The sequence below is a fragment of the Aspergillus pseudodeflectus genome, assembly GCF_044049435.1.
Source record: "Aspergillus pseudodeflectus strain CBS 756.74 chromosome Unknown BJX68scaffold_1, whole genome shotgun sequence".
Taxonomy (NCBI): Eukaryota; Fungi; Ascomycota; class Eurotiomycetes; order Eurotiales; family Aspergillaceae; genus Aspergillus; species Aspergillus pseudodeflectus.
The window spans coordinates 1,369,116-1,385,888 of NW_027263777.1; the positions used below are offsets into that span (position 1 = coordinate 1,369,116).

The window sequence follows — 16,773 nt, forward strand, 5'->3', positions numbered from 1 at the left end:
CTATAAGGAGTTCTAAACCAAGGATCGCCATCCGTCAAATCAAACCGTGAACGCCGTCGCTATGCACACCGCGTGATGCAATTTTTATCATGCTCCCCCGACTTCATATCGAGATATCCTTTGGAGAGCATCACTTGTTCGCTTGCGGGCCTGAGGTTGCGGCCACAGCTGCGCCCCGTGTACCCACAGGCTTCATGGCATTGAAAGCGTTCCCCTCTCGTTTCGAGACCTCCTCATCAATAAAACATCCCAATCCCGCAAAGGCCTCAAGCAGGGTTCGGGAATAATACTCTTGCAAGTCGTACCCGCCCGCCAGCATCCGAGTATCCTGCCGGATCGGGTCAAGATACGTAGACGGGTAATGGTCTAGCAAGGTATAATAATCTCTCTTGTTGGGAACCATGCCGCCAAAAGGATCGTACGGCTTCTCGGGCTCGGGTGTCTTGATCTTTCTCAAACCCTTGATCAAACCAGAGCTACCCTCCTCGGCTGCCGCCGCAGGTTGACCAGGCTTCTTGGCCTCAGTTCCACGTAGAGCAGCCTGCTTCAGTCTGATACGTTCCTCCTCGCTGCGTCGAGCCGAAGACTTCTTGAGCAGGACTCTCTGGCCTTCACGTGCAATCGTAGCAGCATCCGCTGGACGTCCGCTTGCAAGTCGTGTGAGCACGTCCTCTCTGCCGGCCAGTATTTCCTTGCGCTCTTTCTCGTACTCTTCTCTAGCCGCCTCTCGTCGCAGTCGTGCCAGCTCCTGCTCTTGGTTCTGCCGCTCCTGGAACGAGGTGACTTCCTTGGCCTCGAGCGCTTGGTTCGCGCGGATGGAGCGCATGTTATTGGACGCATATTTCTGGAGGTCGGCCTCGGTTTTTGCGACGTCGATTCCGTTGACGAGGTTGAATATGATCTCCTCTCTCTGCTCCAAGAAGTTGTCCCAGTCTAGCTTCGAATCGAACTCCTCTTCTCGGCGGTTGAGTCTGGGAGAGTAGAACAGTTAGTCCCACACTTCAAAGATCACAACAAGACCACTCACATTGTCATAACCCGCCGCCGGATATCCACTTCTCTTTCTACATGAATATCTTCAAAAGTCTGCTTGCGAAATCGGTTCTTTCGCAGTGTCTTGTGACACCCCGCCACCGGGCAGTTGGCAGGTCCTGACGAGAATATCCTGTCCACGCAGGACTCGCACATTTTATGGTAACATTCTGGGTTGATGAGGAATCGCATGTCCGGGTTCAAGTACCGCGAGGATTTGCAGACGGGGCACACCTCTAACAAGGACGTAGTTAGCAAGAGCTGGGGATCTGAGTCCATAAATAGCAAAGCTGCAGCTTACCGTCTTCATCTCCACGGTGAACCATGGCCTCGCGAGAGGGAGGCATGATTTAAACACCCTTTCCTTGAGCAGACAGGGCAGACAAGAGACTCGCAATAGAAGTGACGGGGAGATACGAGAGCGAGAGCCTCACGTCGACCTCCCAGCAATTTGACGCTGACCAGTGATCTCACGAGCCAATCAACGTCGCGCGTCCTTGTTCCGCGCGACGGAATTTGCGCCTCAGGCACTGCTTTTTCTTTTTGCCGCTCCGAACAGTTGCCAGTACCTTCGACCCCTCTTCCACTTTTTTTCACTTGAGACTCACTCGCGAACCTTAGCCTTGTTCCCTCCGGCCCATAAAGGCACAGCGAGTCTTGCAAGCTACCGAAAATGGGCGTCCCAAGCGGTAACTTCGACGGTCTTGAACGCCAACGGCTCGAACTAGAGAGCAATATCCTTCAACTGCAGCAATCTCTCTACCACTGGCGGACCTGGGAGGCGGAATATGATGGTTTGAAGGAAGAGATCTGCGCCTTGGACGATGATGCCACAACTGCCGACTTCCTGCGCATCAGCCGCGAGTTTGACGGGACCTTGGTCAACGAAGACGAAGTCCGAGTTATGATCGGTGAGAAGCAGGGCCTCAAACGGACCAGACAACAAGTTGCCGACATCATATCGAGGCGCATAGACTACGTGAGAGATAATGTGTCGTCCATGGAAAAGCGGTTGCGTGCTGCGGAGAACAAGCTCAACGAACTCGACTTCGTTGAGCAGATACCCGGGGAAGCCACGGCGGATTTTCCCATGAAGGAGATTATTGAAGAACTTGATGAAGATGGGGAAATTATTTCTAGCAAGACTACGAACCCTGGGGATCAGGCCGCGGACCTTTTGGATATTTTGGAGAAGGCCGGTGTCGACAACATACCGGATGTTCCGACGGCCACGGCTGATTCCCAACAAACGTTACCCGATTCTACCGCTGAAAGCATCGATGAAAATGCGCAGGAGACGGATAAACAGGCAGATGAGTTGGCTAGAGCTCTGGAATCCACGTCGCTTGAAAACAAGGAAGTGTCTGGAACGCCTGCGGATGAGTCGGATATTGGGAAGCAGTCAGTCGAAGAGAAGGAGATCCCAATTGTGGACGTTGACGAGTCTCCAGAGGATGCGCAGCTCCGCCGTGAAATGCTACGATACAGTCTCGATGAGGTTGGTGCAGTTGTCGCCGAACTTGAGTTAGACGAGGATGGGAGCGAAGTTTCAGTGGATGATACATACGAATTTGATGATTATGGTGACGATGAAGAGGAGGAGGAAGACGAATATGGGCGCAGTACCCGGTCAGTCCTAGACGAGGACTATCACCAACAGATGCGTGAGTTGGAGGCGAAACTGAACGCTCGTGGTATGTGGAATGTAGGCAAAGACACCGCATCGCTCCCCGAAAACATTCAGGAAGATCTCCAACATGCGCATAAGGTCAAGATTGAGCGAGCGCCCGATTCAGGCACTGAACCGGCTCCCAAGGCCAAGTCAAAGAAGAAGGTTGCGTTCGCTGATGATCTTGATATTGCGCCCGCCCCCAAACCTCTGGCTCCTGAAAGCAAAAAGGCGACTCCTAGAGAGACTGAGGTTGCTGTTCTATCGGAGTCTATTGTGGAACGCACAAAACCGGTCGAAACTCCTTCTGCAACAAATGATGCTCCGAAGAAAACTTCCCGGTTCAGGTCTGCCCGCGGCCTGGTAGCAGCGAACACTGATGGGCAGGCTACGTCCTCAGTTGGCAGCTCACAACCAGCTAAGCCTTCACGTAAAGCCGTTGTGACTCCGACGCCGTCACTACCTCTTTTCCCGGCGAAGCCTTCTGAACCGAAACCTTTCTCACAACCTATCTCCGATATCATAGAGAAGGCGCCTGCTCCCACCAAATCTGAACGAAAGATCCTCGCCGATACCCTTGTAGAGCGGGACACCTCTGAAGGGACTGCCAGGGCACCAGAGCCGGATGAACTTGACGAGGAACTCCACCGAAAAGAAATCGCCACCGAGTTCTACAGGATGAGGAACAGAATGGCCAAACAAAGCGAGAACGCACTCGAAGAGGAACCAGAGATGGTCCCGGTCGAGCCCGAGGAAGCGCCGAGACGAATCAGCAAATTCCGGGCCTCCCGGATGGGATAGACTCCAAGTATATACAAGGATAGAAATCAAACACTCCATTGCAACTACCATCTACACATCAGTCGGGTATAGAAGCCGGAATTCAACCCTCTTTCAAGTGAGCATACCAGTCCCATTGGCATGCTCATTAACAAGAATTCCAAGATTGAAGGCTATAGGGCTCTCTGACCGGTCACCTTTCTCTGCTGTACTGTGCTTGCAAGAGTACTTACGGTCTAGAATCCATGTGGATGCGGTTACGTTTCACCCTCGACATCATACTTCGCTTACCTTGTCGATCAAAATCAATGTCTAGGTAAATCCCTTCCTTATGGAGCGCTGAGCCGCTGTTGACGCGCATGGCAACCTAGGAGGGACATGCCGAGCTTCACATTTGACAACTATACTTAGAACAGGAAATTGTATCATGGCCTGCGAAACAACAGGGCTTTTTTTGGGATGACATTGAAAACTATTCGCTGGAAGCTTGAACATTGAACTCATTTTGCTGGTCCAATGGGAAAAAGTAGCCATTGAGCCATCATCGAGGCTCCCCATGCTCACCAGACTGAGCGACGAGATTGTCCAATGGCACTGCTTTCAGATAGATCGAACAGTCAAAAGTATGGCATTGGTCTAATTCAAATCCCAGAACCGCGAAGGGCTGGGTTCTCCAAGCGAAGCTGCTGTGCACCGGCTCGCAGTTCTATGTTTATCGTGTTCCTTACAAGCTACTTCGGTCTGCTCAGTGGTAACACGGTTGTCAGTCTCGGGAAGCTGGACAATGGACAGACCAATATCACTTCATTATGGTGACCTCGGTTGCCTGTCAGAATCAAGCAGTGACGTTACTGATAGGATCAACGTGGGTAGTTGCCCGAAGAATCGGGCCTGATAACTCAAGACTGGATCTCTCTGGGGCTATGAATAATGGCATTGATCCGCATAACTAACAAACAAGCAAAGCCGTTGGACACCAGACAATGCTTTGGTCCACTTGTCCCTGGAATAACGGGTTTTCCGGCTCCGACAGCCCATCAGAAAGCGTTCCTTTCAAGTTTCAACCTCCAGAATCCCCACCATCTCTTCTCCATCTCAGGAGTACGCAGGTCCTCTTCATTACGACGACTTGGCCAGGCTATGATCGCACCAATCGTGAAACAGATCGGATGGCAAGCAACAATGATTACTTCTCGCTCCACACATATATGAATGTCTTATGGGGCGCAGGATTGTGAGAGTGTGATGCAAGGCTCCTGTCCCTCGAGATGTACCCTCTTTACCTATACTCTGAGCCGCGAATTCTAGCGTTGCAGGACTAACATTTCTCAATAGCAGCGTGGCCTAATGCACCCCGCTAACCTACATGGAAAGACACAACATTATCAACCAACCAGTGTGCAAGGATGGACGGGTCAGCGGCGCAATTAAAATGTGGGCATCAGGTCAACCCACCGCATTGAAGTCATACTGGGCCCGGTAGACAAGTGTCCATCCCGCCACCATCTTCGCAGAATCTCTTCTGAACCATGTATTGAGAAACACTAATCAGGGCAGGCCCCTGCCCTGAAGGCCCACTGTTGGTTGATTGCCTGGATCGGCCTCATCAGTGGTAGGGAGATACATCGTCGCGATGCTTCTTTCGAGGCCAAACTCCACATCACTCATGACGTCTAAGCTTTCCTCATGCTTTGGAGTTCCAGGCCCGGTAATCCCGGGCTGCTCACAATGGCCTTGTTTATGTTGTCATGACCAAGATTGATGGATCATCCTCCCGTCGCCTGCCTAGGGTTCCTCGCGGGTACAGATGATTTCACACTGGTTTCTATGGGGCATCTCCCAACTTGCAATTGTTGCTTCCAAGTTTGTCCTGATCTGTCTCCAGGCAACAGGTAACCGGAGAACCCACCCGGTGTTATAAAGAGCTTTTCAATCCGCAGGTTAACCCAAATCATCTCGAGTAAAGGCCAGTGATCACTCAAGACTCCTCCCTCCCGCTCGCTTCCTTCACACTCGCTTAAAATGAGGAACTTCGCTGCCTTTGCGGCCTTGGCCGCCAGTGCCAACGCACTTGTTCCCCGCGATACCAGCTGCTGCTTCGGCCTCACGGCCTCTGGTGAAGCCTCTGGTCCCGTCGGTCAGCTCGATGACGGACAGAACCGCATTGGCGGCGACCTGCCGGCCGGCCAGTACTGCATCGACACTGACGGCTCTATCACTGATGGCAACGGACGTGGCTGTATACTGACTCGTATGTCCACTCACTTTTGCTCTCCTGAAAATCCCGTTTGATACTAACTTTTCTGTCACCAACAGCTCCCACCACACAATTCCAATGCGATGAGGGTGCCAGCCCTTCTCCCGGATTCTCCGTCAACTCGAACGGCCAACTAGAGTACGATGGGAGCACAGACTTTGTCGCCTGCGAGACGGGCCAAAACGGTGAATTGAACATTTACACTACCGAGAGTGACGACGTTACAAACTGCCGCACCGTGCAGCTCATTGCGGATTCCTGCTCCGGATCTGGAACTGGCACCGGCTCTAGCTCTGTTCCTGGTGGTGGTGGCCAGTCGTCCTCTGCTCCTCAGCCCAGCTCAAGTGTGCCAATTGTGTCGCCGTCGCCTAGTGCTCCAGGATCTGAGGGCCCAGGCGGAGGCTCGGCTACCCCCACTGTCGTCTCCCCATCATCGACTAGCCCAGGAGAAGGCCCTGGCGGCGGCGGTGGTGGTGAGGGCTCAACCGCTACTCCCTCGGGTACTAGCCCCGGCGAAGGCACCGATTGCTCATTGTGCGAGACAACTACTGTCCTGACTACCGTCATTGTCCCCTGCTCCTCTTCTGAGACCCCTGGCGTGCCCATCCCAGGCGAGTCCACTACTCCTGGAGTCCCTGGAGGCGGGTCCCCTGGTCCGTCGCAGCCTCCTTCCTCTGAGACCCCCGGTGTCCCTGGAGAGTCTGGCACCCCTGGAGTCCCTGGAGGCGGGTCCCCTGGTCCGTCGCAGCCCCCGTCTTCCGAGACCCCCGGTGTCCCTGGAGAGTCTGGCACCCCTGGTGTCCCTGGAGGCGAGTCCCCAACTCCTTCTGGCCCTGGTGAGACCCAGCCCCCGTCTACTGTGACACCTGGCGTTCCTGGAGAGTCCAACACCCCCGGGGGCGCTGGATCCGAGTCCCCCGGTCCTTCTCAGCCCCCCTCTGAGACTTCCCCTCCCCAGACATCGCAGCCTCCTCAGCCTCAGCCATCCGGCGAGTGCTGCCAGACGGATCTCTCTGGAGACTACGAGTTCCCTCACCTGATTGTTCCTGTCGACTCATCCTCTCCCGATGAGGCCGTGGGTACTTCTTTCAATGGAACCGTCTCTTCCACCGTTTCCACGATCTTCAACTTTGATATCCCCGCCTCGGACGCCGGAAGGACCTGTAGCCTTGTCTTCCTCTTCCCCAAGCAGGAGGACCTCGAGACCTCTGCCTTCTCCTTCAGCGGTGACGGCAAGGTTTCATTCGGAGCTGTCTCTGAACCTGCTACCCAGTCTACTACTTTCAACAACGCTCCCACGATCAGCCAGAACCTTGGTGACTTCACCATCGCCCCCGGAAACTCTTACGCTATCAGCACCTTTGAGTGCCCGGCTGGCCAGACCGTCGGATATGAAATCACCAACGCTGGCAGCACCAGCTTCGAGTTCTTCGAAGACTACAACCCCTCACCGTGAGTTTCCATCTCCATCGTTTCGTGAACAGTAGCTAACCTGACACAGTCTTGGTCTGTACATCACTAAGTGCTAAGGTGACGAGTTGTCCAATTCATCGAGCTGCTCAAGGGCATATCCCAAGATCGGGCGGGGTTGTGAAAAGTGATGCACAACCAGTTTGTAAACTTCAGTACCCTTCACTCATTTCAGATTCGTTAGTTAGTATACTGCTTTAATGCCTATAGTTTCATTGGGTATTTCTCTCGTATTAATTTAATGGAAGATTTCGTGTGCCTTTTTCTAGACTGCTTGAACTTGAAGAATCAACATTCTGATCAACTTCACTCGTAAGAATCATCCCAGTCTTGTCTAAGCCTCCTTCGCGCCCAATAAGGGCCCGTCGGCGTTTTCAAACTGCGCTGCCTGGTATTCTAGGCAGCATGGTTCCACGGCATGCAGTAGCGCTTCTCCCAATCGTCTCTCAAACATGTCGGTTCACCTCGCAATAAATTTTCCGAAAGTAGGCAAGTCTCGTAAAAACCACTCTTACGAAGCTTGAGTTGCATAGGTACCTGAATTGACGATGGTGTCCAATTAGGGGATATTGCGACGGGAAAATCACAGCGATCGCGTGGCTGAGTCCCTAATGCTGACCCATGCTCTGATCAATTTGGCGCTGGGCCGCGCTGGGCGGTCTGGGCGCTGGTCAACCGCAGGCTTTGCGGGGATCAGCGCTCGACAATCGTGCATATTTATAGGCAAAGAGGAGCCACTCGCCGCCATTGCGGAGTGTAGATTGGGCGCCGTGAGTTCCAGCCAAATTGCTTTGTTTTTTAAGTTTTCAACTCTGCTTTTCTCCTGAACTCGTCAGCTTACGCTTCTTTATTAAGTTGCCCGTCCTTTGTCGCTGCGACGTCTTTCATCCACGTGCACAATTTCCGGAACCGCATCGTCCGCCTTTTCGATTCGAATGGTTTGCTCAAACGCTGCATTGGCCGATATACTCTCCTTGAATTAGAGCTCCAACAGCATCAGTGGTGCCTCGTCAGATGGACCGTCTTCCGTCAAAACTGCCTTTCTCCAAGCGCACATTGAGGCCGCGCGTGGTGATCTCGTGAGTTTGTTCAATGCGAAACGAGTCGCCTGAGGAAAGCTTACTGATCCTCAATCTCACCAGATACATCTTCGACTATGTTATTCTCGTGTACGTCCCGTCCGCTGGCTTCCGCGGAGCTTCCTCAATCTAACAATGATCCAGCGCCTGCGTCGTGGGCTTCTACATCCTCGACCGAATCGAACCGTACCACCAACACTTCTCGCTAAACAATATCTCCCTCCAATATCCCTACGCCGTACACGAGCGCATATCTATCTTCGCCGCAGTTGCCTGCTCGGGCGGCGGCCCGCTCGTCATAATCGCCATTTACACCCTCTTCATTGACGGACTATTCTCGCACAACAAGCCGATCCACCAGTCGACGGGAAAGAGGAAGTTTACTGGCCCATACCGGTGGAAGGATAGGCTATGGGAGTTCAACTGTGGATTTCTCGGGCTTGTGCTGTCGCAGGCTATTTGCTTTGTGATTACGCAGGCGCTGAAGAATGCGTGCGGCAAGCCAAGGCCGGATATTATCGATCGGTGCCAGCCGCGAGAGGGGAGTATGGATGGGTCGCCGTATGGGTTGTCGAATTCGAGCATCTGTACGGGAGATCCGCATTTGTTGAAGGATGGGTTTCGGTCGTGGCCTTCTGGTATGTCTCTAGTTCGGATAATTGTGATGTGGTTACTAACTAGTCGCAGGTCATAGCAGCTGTAAGCTCGGTTTTCCTCCACTGATAATCAGTTACTAACTATTTAGCCTCCTTTGCGGGCCTATTCTACCTATCGCTCTGGGTTGGAGGCAAGCTACATATCATGGACAACAAGGGCGAGGTCTGGAAGCTGTTCCTCGTTATGCTTCCATGCCTGGGCGCAACACTCATTGCCGTCTCTCGCATCATGGACGCCCGCCACCACCCCTTCGACGTGATCACCGGCTCCCTTCTAGGCATAATCTGCGCCTCCCTCTCCTACCGCCAGTACTTCCCATCGCTCGCCGAACCCTGGAAGAAGGGCCGCGCCCACCCAATCCGATCATGGGGAACAACGCCCACATACCCAGAGGCAGTGCGCTACGAAGGAGCCGGTGAAAGCACCGATGCACTCCGGAACCCGGCGCAGGAGCGCTTGCACCGACCGGACCCGTCCGACAACACGGAAGCGGGATTCACGTCAACATACCCGCCGCCGCATCCCTACGTCACGAATGTGTATCCCCGACGAGCACATGGCGATACGTACTCGTCGTCGAGTGAAGAGGATGTAGCGAATGGGTACGAGATGCAGGAGGGCTACGCACGAACGAACAACCCAGGAGTAAGCGGCCACCTTCCTACGTATGAGCCGGGAATGGCGTATCAATCGCAAACCCAGGCGACGACCCCGGAGCCGGGTCCGATACACCCGGAGTCTCTCACAATCGCTCCTGGCGGACGGCCGCATGAGGGCGGGCCTATCTAAGGGCGTTATTCGACGGTGATCGTGATACGACTGATGACTACTCTCAATGATTTCTAGAATATTTCCATTTTTTATCTTTTTTTTTTCTGGTCGGGTTATGCTTCATCTCAAAACATACGCTTCATGGCCTGGCGATACCAGCTTTGGGTTTCCATCTTGATACGGATTTTTTGGGCCATATATCAATCACCTGTACTATTACTGGCGTGGAGTTTTCAGTTCGACGCTCCTATAAAAAATCATGATTTCGCTATCTCATACCTGGCACTCATCCATGTCTCAGTCTCGCTTACTCACCTCCCTTCATCTAGACATCGACCGCCGAAAGCTACTGCTTCCCAGCCTTCGAAACCAACCACCCCCCATTCTGCAAAACCTGAAAGACCCCCTCAGGATCATACCTCGCCGCAATCTCCTTCAACTTCCCCAAATTTGCCTCCCCATAACTCGCCAAGGGATCCTGATCCCGCGAAGAATAATTCGAATACTTGTACGGCACATACACACCCTCCCTCTTCGCCGTCTCCTCAACAACATCCACAATCCGCTTCACGGACCCGCGCACGCGCGCCTCGTCAGCTTCCGAGAGGGTATCCGCGTAGTCCGCCATCACGAGGAACCACTGGTGCCCGCCGACTCCGCCGAGCCCGAGCGGGTTCCCGCCCTTCGCCTCGGCGACTTTTAGGGCGAGAGAGGACATGGGTTGGATTACCATTGTGAGGTCTGCGCGGGGTAGGTCGGATAGACTGGCCATCTCTTGGAGGCGAGCTTTCTCGGCGGCTTCGTAGACGGTTAGGCTGGGGAGTGTTGTTGTTGTGCGCATGTCGTGGCTATTTGCCGCGCCCTCTGTTAGCAAACATCCACCGTATACCCGCTTGACCAAGAAGAAAAGAAAAGACAAAAGAAAGACGGGAAAGAGCAGTAAGTACACACCTCAACTGCTCCGCGGCCAAAATATTGCTAACGGCATCAACCATCTCATACACCGTCCTCTTCGCCGGCGGAACGACGTTCATGAGGAAGGGGATATCATAAAACGGCGCAAAGACATCTGGCTTCTCGACAGGCGCGCAGTAGAAGAAGATGAGCAGCGTCGTCTGGTTGAGCGTGTGCCAGATCAGGGTCGCCTTGTTGTCCGACTCGATGAGCTTGTGGTAGTCCATTAGGGCGTGGAAAAGCTGGCTGCTTGTTTCGGGGGTTGCGGGGTAGACGCGGCCTTCGGCCCAGATGGCGTTGGGGATTGTGGACATGCGGAAGTTTGTTACGATTCCTGGATGGTTGTCAGTCTGTGTTTGCGTGGTTGATGTGAGGGCAGGGGATGGGAGGGGAGTAGTACCATAGTTCGTGCCGCCGCCCTTGAGAGCCCAGAAGAGGTCGCTGTTCTCGGATGCGTTTGCGTGGACGATTGATGAGTCTGCGAGGACGACCTACACTCCATTAACACCGCAAAACAACCAACGGCAAGCAGTCCGACCAGAACCAAAGCGAGAAAGAGAACGAACCTCATAATCAACAACATTCATACACCCCAAAGAGTGTTCACTATTCTGAAACGACAGCCCACCGCCCAGAAGCAACCCCGGTACACCAACATGCGGGATGCGTCCACCGGCAACAGTCAGCCCGTGCGCATCAAGACCCTTGTACACATCCAGCCAGCGATGGCCGGGCCCGATGTCGACGGTCTTCTTGTCATCGGCCAGGTTGAGCTGCGTGAGCTTGCTAAGGAAGATGACGACGCCGCCGTCGTTGCTTGTGAAGGTCGGGTTGTGCAGGCGCCCACCGCCGCGCACGGAGAATGTTGCGCCGATGAAGCGGGTTAGGGCTAGGATTTGGGAGACTTCAGTTGTGCTTCTCGGGGTAAGGATTACGCTTGGGCTAAGCCAGCAGTTTGTGGACCTATCACCATCAGCGATCTGCAGGGTAGGGGGCAAAGAGTCCGGGGTTGAACAGGAAAGCGAGAGGGGAAAGGAGGGAGGGCTACCATGGCTGCGTCCGATTCTCCTCATACGAAGCAGAGCCTTCGACAAGGGCAATTTCGCCAAATACGAGAGGGAAGATCTTTGCCAGGAGAGAAGCTCGAGCCGGGCCCTTTTGCTCCTCAGGTAGAACAACGTAATCAGACAGAAGGGCCTCGGCCTCGGTTCGGGTGGCGGGCTCCACGGGGAGAACGTCCAGAAGGGACGGGACGCTGGCGAGATGGCTCATTATTCTTGCTGCGATTGAGCTTTGAAACTGAGATCAGATCGCAAACAGAAAGGATCAACTGTCGAGCGCGTTTCAGCAACAGAAGTACTATAAACTTGGGGGCACAATGCGGCATCATGACTGGGCCGCGCGACGCTTCTTAAGTGCCCCTTTATGCCGGCTGTCGGGACTCGGAAGTTCACTGGAGTAGCAGCTGTTGCTCTTTCGAGTCTGTTGGAGAATCGAGACACCAACGACAGTTTTAGCGTCCCTGTCTACTGCACGAAAGTGGCACGATTTTCCACTTCCCTGCTCTCCACGCGAGACTACGACCGGTTGCAGTCCAGCTTCCCCGGGCCGGCAAAGGTTGTCCCCGTAAAGTGAGCCGTGACTGGGCCTCAACACGGCCCGCAGGGTCCACTGCAGGCGATGGTGCGGCGTAGCCTGAATCCAGCTTGCTACTTTTGGCAAGCTAACAGACATCAAGCAGTTGATGTGGAGACCCAACGGTCTGTCACCGAGAAGAATCAAATAGTTCTCACACTTGTGGTGCCTTGCAGAGATTGCAGTCTGCAGAAGAATGCCCTTGTTTCCCTCGTGGGATTCCTTCATATTCTGTTCCCGGCATAGCTTCTGTTTCTTCTGCTTGTTTTGGCGGCAGTCGACCCGAACTTTAGCCAACACGGCACGAATCAAACACTTCAAGTTGGAGATGAAGAAGTCTATGGCCCGCTTTGCTCGGATCCTTGAGGGTCCTCGTTCTTGCTCTAGTTGGTCGTTCGTGTCAGCGACTCCATGCGACTGTGGCTGCAGATTCTCTCTTTTAATTTGGCCCTCGCTCTTTCTGTCCTTCGACCTGGGGTAGAATCCGAGACAGGTACAATTCGACAAAGAGATGGGCGAGACTCCCATGGTTGATGCCGTTCGCGGCGTCACTCTATCAGTAGCTATTTTGTGCACATTGGTTTGCTCTCTCCGGGTGAGTATTTCTCTTTGGCTCTTTAGTAAGAACTTTATCTGCTGACAGACGCAGTTGTACATGCGCCGGTTTGTCGTCAAATCATTTGGTCTCGACGACTATCTGGTGATCGTCGCAGTGGTAAGCCTCAACGCCCTTGAGTACGACTCTAGCTAACAGCACAGCTCCTCGTCAATGGCTTTTCTGCCCTCGCATACACAATCACCTACTACGGCCTGGGCGTACACCAAGAAGATGTCATCGCGCGCAACCACCTCGGCGTCTGGCTCAAGGTACCTCTTTCATCTCCCCTTCTCCCAACTCCGCCTTAATACTAACAATCCCAGATCTACTACGCCGCCCTCTGCAGCTACCTCGTCGTTGCCGCCTCCGTAAAGCTCAGCCTCACAACCTTCATCATGCGCGTCTTCCCGCAACCCTACGTCCAACGCACTGGCTACGGCATCATCCTCTTCATCCTCGCCTTTACCATCTCCGGCGAACTCACCCTCGCCTTGCAATGCAAGCCCGTTCGCGCCTTTTGGGACAAGACTATCCTTACGGGGAAGTGCTTCTCCAACGATACCATGTTTGCAATCACGATGTATCAGGGGGTTCTCATGTTCATCTGTGACGTCGTGATTATTGTCCTGCCGATGCCGGCGATTTGGGGACTGCAGATGGCGCTCAGAAAGAGGTTGCTTGTGCTGTTTATGTTTAGTTTCGGGTTCATCGCGTGTATTGCGGCCCTTGTGCGGTTCTCAACATTGGCGTATACGAAGGATTCGACTGATATGACTTGTACGTCCCCCTAATCCCTTACATCCTACCCTATCCCACCCTACCTAATAACTACGCACGCGCCGCTTTCGTAACCACTTACTAACAACATAAATTTACAGACTCCGCCGCAATGTCTCTAATCTGGATGGAAATCGAATTCAACTTCGGCCTACTCGCAGGCTCCCTCAGCTCGATCCGGCAGCTCTTCAAGATCAAATCCATCTTCAGCAGCAAGGAGCAGTACGGATCCTCGTCTCGGGGATACGAGCTGCACGCGGGGACAGGCGGTCACGGGTCCGCTTCCGCATCCGCTTCTGCACGGAACAAGCGCTCGTGGAAGAGGGGCGAGGGAATACTTAAGATCTCGGAGGTCACAACGACCATTGATGAGTATAATCCGGATTATAGTGAGGGGAGGCGGAGTGGCGGGTCGGGGTCCGGGTCGCCTGGTGCTGCTGGGGGGAGTGGAGGGAGTGGGAGGCCAGAGAGTCAGGAGAGGATTGTGTCGCCAGGAATGGGGATTGGGGTTGGGGCGCATGTGAATGGTCATAGTCATGGGTTTGGGCACGGACATGGAGGCGTGCCCCTTAATGCGGAGGGGATGATTTACGGCCAGGGGGATTCGGTGAGGGTTGATGTGAGGAGTGGGGGAAGGTCGAGATTCTAGGCTCTCGGCCTCTTGTGTATATTCCATTTGTCAATTGGTTAATGAGAAAAAAAAGTATTCATTATTACGTGTTTTCACCTAGTTAGATCTCTTGGTTGTCGTATGTGGCGTGGCATCCTAGCATAGGGATAGGGATGTTGCTCAAGGCGAAGCTACAGCATAGCTCTACGTAAATCAACGGAACAAGACAATGGCATTATTCTATCTTAACCTTAACATATATGCCCTTCTGGTTATATATACCTAAAGATACTCTGTGTGGTGTACACACATATGCCACGATGGGGCAGTTTTGAAGTGCTGTTGGGTAGGGAAGTCACTACTACACAATATATGATGTACCTCTACAGCACATATAGCTCCAATGACATAATTTAACCCTAAAGCTCCCTAGGAATGCCAATATACACCAGACAGGATAGGATACCTGCCATATACTTCTGGTTTAGTCACGTGACGACTACACCCACGTGACGATGAGTCACGCCGCCAATAACCGCGATTGAGTTTCTTTTGCATTTCTTATTGACCCTTGTTATGATCCTCAAGTTCGTATAAAAAAAACCTCCCTTTCTTCATCTCTTGTCTCTCATCTCGACTGTCGCCGGTGTGTTGGGAGCTGATTTTTGCTGATCTCGAACTTTGACTGCCTCAGTTACTCCAAGCCCACCACAATGACATTGACTCTGGACGATTGGAGCCCACGGTGTAAGCTTTGACCTCACCTTTGTTGCCTGTGCTATGACACATCGCTAATTCTACCCCAGCGTGGGCCTCAAAGCCCATCAAGCAAGAGGTTGTCTATGACAATCCTGAGGGCGTGCAGTCGGCGCTGGAGAAGCTCCAGAAGCTGCCCCCACTTGTCACAACACAGGAGGTGTGTAGTTGTTTCTTTGTCGTTCGACAGGCGGCTTGACTCATTCGTCGTAGATTGCCAATCTGAAAAAGAGCTTGAGAAATGTTGCTCTTGGAAAGGCTTTTGTTTTACAAGGAGGTATGAGCGCTCTAATCCTGGGTTTTGCTGAATTGTGACTGATATGTATAGGTGACTGCGCGGAGCTGTTCGACTACTGTAACCAGGATATGATCGAGGCAAAGGTCAAGCTTCTTCTTCAGATGAGTTTAGTCTTGATTTGGGGTATGGCATCTACCTTTCTGGAAGGTTTGTACTTTGTACTGTACTAACATTATCAGGCGCAAACATGCCCGTCGTCCGCATCGCCCGAATCGCAGGCCAATTCGCGAAGTACGTACACCAATTCTACTTACTTGCATCCCCACAAAGCTAACAACCATAGACCCCGCTCAAGCCCCATGGAAGTGATCAACGGGATCGAAATGCCCTCCTTCCGCGGCGACAACATCAACGGCTTCGACGCGACGCCCGACTCGCGCCGCCCTGACCCATCCCGCCTCGTCTCGGCCTACTTCCACTCCGCCGCAACCCTCAACTACCTGCGCGCCTCACTCTCCTCGGGTCTTGCGGACTTGCATTCCCCTCTAGACTGGGGACTGGGCCATGTCATCACTCCATCTATCAAGGAGAAATACGAGCGCATCGTCACCCGCGTCAAGGATGCGCTGCGCTTCATGCAGACCGTTGGCATTGATACAGACCGCGGCGTTGAGACCGTTGACGTGTATACGAGTCATGAGGGATTGCTTCTCGAGTATGAAACGAGCCTCACCCGCCTCCTGCGAGACCCCACAGTCCCAGGCGAAACCCTCACGCCCACGCACCCCCTCAAACCCTCCCACACTACCACCACCACGACGTCTTCCCCCCCAAAATCCTACTACGCAACCTCCAGCCACTTCCTCTGGATCGGCGACCGCACGCGCCAACTAACAGGCGCCCACGTCGAATTCTTCCGCGGAATCACGAACCCCATCGGGATAAAAATCGGGCCCTCCATGACCCCCGAAGACCTAATCACCCTCCTCGACACCGTAAATCCAACACACGAGATCGGAAAAGTCACGCTCATCTCGCGCTACGGCGCCTCCAAGATCTCCGCCCACTTACCAGCACACATCGCCGCCGTCCAATCCACCCGCCACATCCCCGTCTGGCAATGCGACCCCATGCACGGGAACACGCAGACGACGCCGACGGGCGTCAAGACGCGGCATTTCGCGGATATTCTTTCTGAACTCAAGCAGGCGCTTGAGATTCATCGTGCTGCGGGGTCGTTCCTGGGAGGCATGCATTTGGAGCTGACGGGTGAGGCTGTGACGGAGTGTGTGGGTGGTGCGGGCGGGTTGACGGAGGAGGGGCTGGGCGAGAGGTATACGACGTTTTGTGATCCGAGGCTGAACGAGAAGCAGGCGCTTGAGCTGGCGTTTTTGGTTGCGGGGTTTTATCGCGAGATGGAGGGGGAAGAGGAGGTTAATTCGATATGATTTGAAAGATTCAGTATATGTGGCAGTTGAGATGATGGGGTG

General features: G+C 53.5%; 7 protein-coding genes across 7 annotated transcripts; 5 read left to right on the forward strand and 2 right to left on the reverse strand.

The window, feature by feature from the left end:
• Positions 1–33: 33 nt before the first annotated feature.
• Positions 34–1,473, reverse strand: BJX68DRAFT_11921 (TFIIH/NER complex subunit TFB3). Its single transcript, XM_071036083.1, has 3 exons — positions 1,334–1,473; positions 1,028–1,268; positions 34–971 (listed from the first exon to the last, which is right to left on the reverse strand). The coding sequence occupies exons 1-3, from the start codon at positions 1,377–1,379 to the stop codon at positions 131–133; spliced, it is 1,128 nt and encodes a 375-aa protein (XP_070905889.1). The 5' UTR covers positions 1,380–1,473; the 3' UTR covers positions 34–130.
• A 157-nt stretch (positions 1,474–1,630) lies between these two features.
• BJX68DRAFT_12058 (prefoldin-like protein) lies at positions 1,631–3,671 on the forward strand. Its single transcript, XM_071036115.1, has 2 exons — positions 1,631–3,599; positions 3,647–3,671. The coding sequence occupies exon 1, from the start codon at positions 1,706–1,708 to the stop codon at positions 3,500–3,502; it is 1,797 nt and encodes a 598-aa protein (XP_070905890.1). The 5' UTR covers positions 1,631–1,705; the 3' UTR covers positions 3,503–3,599; positions 3,647–3,671.
• A 1,427-nt stretch (positions 3,672–5,098) lies between these two features.
• BJX68DRAFT_11927 (putative GPI anchored cell wall protein) lies at positions 5,099–7,506 on the forward strand. Its single transcript, XM_071036086.1, has 3 exons — positions 5,099–5,732; positions 5,798–7,190; positions 7,240–7,506. The coding sequence occupies exons 1-3, from the start codon at positions 5,504–5,506 to the stop codon at positions 7,265–7,267; spliced, it is 1,650 nt and encodes a 549-aa protein (XP_070905891.1). The 5' UTR covers positions 5,099–5,503; the 3' UTR covers positions 7,268–7,506.
• A 716-nt stretch (positions 7,507–8,222) lies between these two features.
• Positions 8,223–9,733, forward strand: BJX68DRAFT_260606 (phosphatase PAP2 family protein; the record flags this gene model as incomplete). Its single annotated transcript, XM_071043920.1, has 5 exons — positions 8,223–8,287; positions 8,351–8,377; positions 8,432–8,925; positions 8,975–8,986; positions 9,033–9,733. 5 exons carry the CDS (start codon positions 8,223–8,225, stop codon positions 9,731–9,733), a joined length of 1,299 nt encoding a protein of 432 aa, XP_070905892.1.
• Positions 9,734–9,864: 131 nt separating this feature from the next.
• Positions 9,865–12,220, reverse strand: BJX68DRAFT_11988 (FAD-binding oxidoreductase). The gene is made up of 6 exons (XM_071036099.1): positions 11,718–12,220; positions 11,236–11,632; positions 11,070–11,160; positions 10,667–11,003; positions 9,995–10,563; positions 9,865–9,928 (listed from the first exon to the last, which is right to left on the reverse strand). The coding sequence occupies exons 1-5, from the start codon at positions 11,939–11,941 to the stop codon at positions 10,062–10,064; spliced, it is 1,551 nt and encodes a 516-aa protein (XP_070905893.1). The 5' UTR covers positions 11,942–12,220; the 3' UTR covers positions 9,865–9,928; positions 9,995–10,061.
• Positions 12,221–12,815: 595 nt separating this feature from the next.
• Positions 12,816–14,328, forward strand: BJX68DRAFT_260608 (uncharacterized protein; the record flags this gene model as incomplete). Its single annotated transcript, XM_071043921.1, has 5 exons — positions 12,816–12,899; positions 12,954–13,019; positions 13,064–13,171; positions 13,226–13,679; positions 13,781–14,328. 5 exons carry the CDS (start codon positions 12,816–12,818, stop codon positions 14,326–14,328), a joined length of 1,260 nt encoding a protein of 419 aa, XP_070905894.1.
• A 674-nt stretch (positions 14,329–15,002) lies between these two features.
• Positions 15,003–16,731, forward strand: BJX68DRAFT_251649 (3-deoxy-7-phosphoheptulonate synthase class II; the record flags this gene model as incomplete). The annotated part of the gene is made up of 6 exons (XM_071042422.1): positions 15,003–15,036; positions 15,096–15,205; positions 15,259–15,322; positions 15,374–15,466; positions 15,523–15,574; positions 15,627–16,731. 6 exons carry the CDS (start codon positions 15,003–15,005, stop codon positions 16,729–16,731), a joined length of 1,458 nt encoding a protein of 485 aa, XP_070905895.1.
• Between the last annotated feature and the right edge of the window lie 42 nt (positions 16,732–16,773).

What these genes read in the sequence shown, in the direction of transcription:
- BJX68DRAFT_11921 (XM_071036083.1), bottom strand. Translation starts at nt 1,379, where the DNA reads ATGCCTCCCTCTCGCGAGGCCATGGTTCACCGTGGAGATGAAGACG. An exon ending in TCACCGTGGAGATGAAGACG is followed by an intron (nt 1,269 to 1,333) that starts GTAAGCTGCAGC and finishes CGTCCTTGTTAG; the next exon opens with AGGTGTGCCCCGTCTGCAAA. An exon ending in CGGCGGCGGGTTATGACAAT is followed by an intron (nt 972 to 1,027) that starts GTGAGTGGTCTT and finishes CTACTCTCCCAG; the next exon opens with ACTCAACCGCCGAGAAGAGG.
- BJX68DRAFT_12058 (XM_071036115.1), top strand. Translation starts at nt 1,706, where the DNA reads ATGGGCGTCCCAAGCGGTAACTTCGACGGTCTTGAACGCCAACGGCTC.
- BJX68DRAFT_11927 (XM_071036086.1), top strand. Translation starts at nt 5,504, where the DNA reads ATGAGGAACTTCGCTGCCTTTGCGGCCTTGGCCGCCAGTGCCAACGCA. An exon ending in ACGTGGCTGTATACTGACTC is followed by an intron (nt 5,733 to 5,797) that starts GTATGTCCACTC and finishes TGTCACCAACAG; the next exon opens with CTCCCACCACACAATTCCAA. An exon ending in GAAGACTACAACCCCTCACC is followed by an intron (nt 7,191 to 7,239) that starts GTGAGTTTCCAT and finishes AACCTGACACAG; the next exon opens with TCTTGGTCTGTACATCACTA.
- BJX68DRAFT_11988 (XM_071036099.1), bottom strand. Translation starts at nt 11,941, where the DNA reads ATGAGCCATCTCGCCAGCGTCCCGTCCCTTCTGGACGTTCTCCCCGTG. An exon ending in GAGAATCGGACGCAGCCATG is followed by an intron (nt 11,633 to 11,717) that starts GTAGCCCTCCCT and finishes TGATGGTGATAG; the next exon opens with GTCCACAAACTGCTGGCTTA. An exon ending in GGGCGGCGGCACGAACTATG is followed by an intron (nt 11,004 to 11,069) that starts GTACTACTCCCC and finishes ACAACCATCCAG; the next exon opens with GAATCGTAACAAACTTCCGC.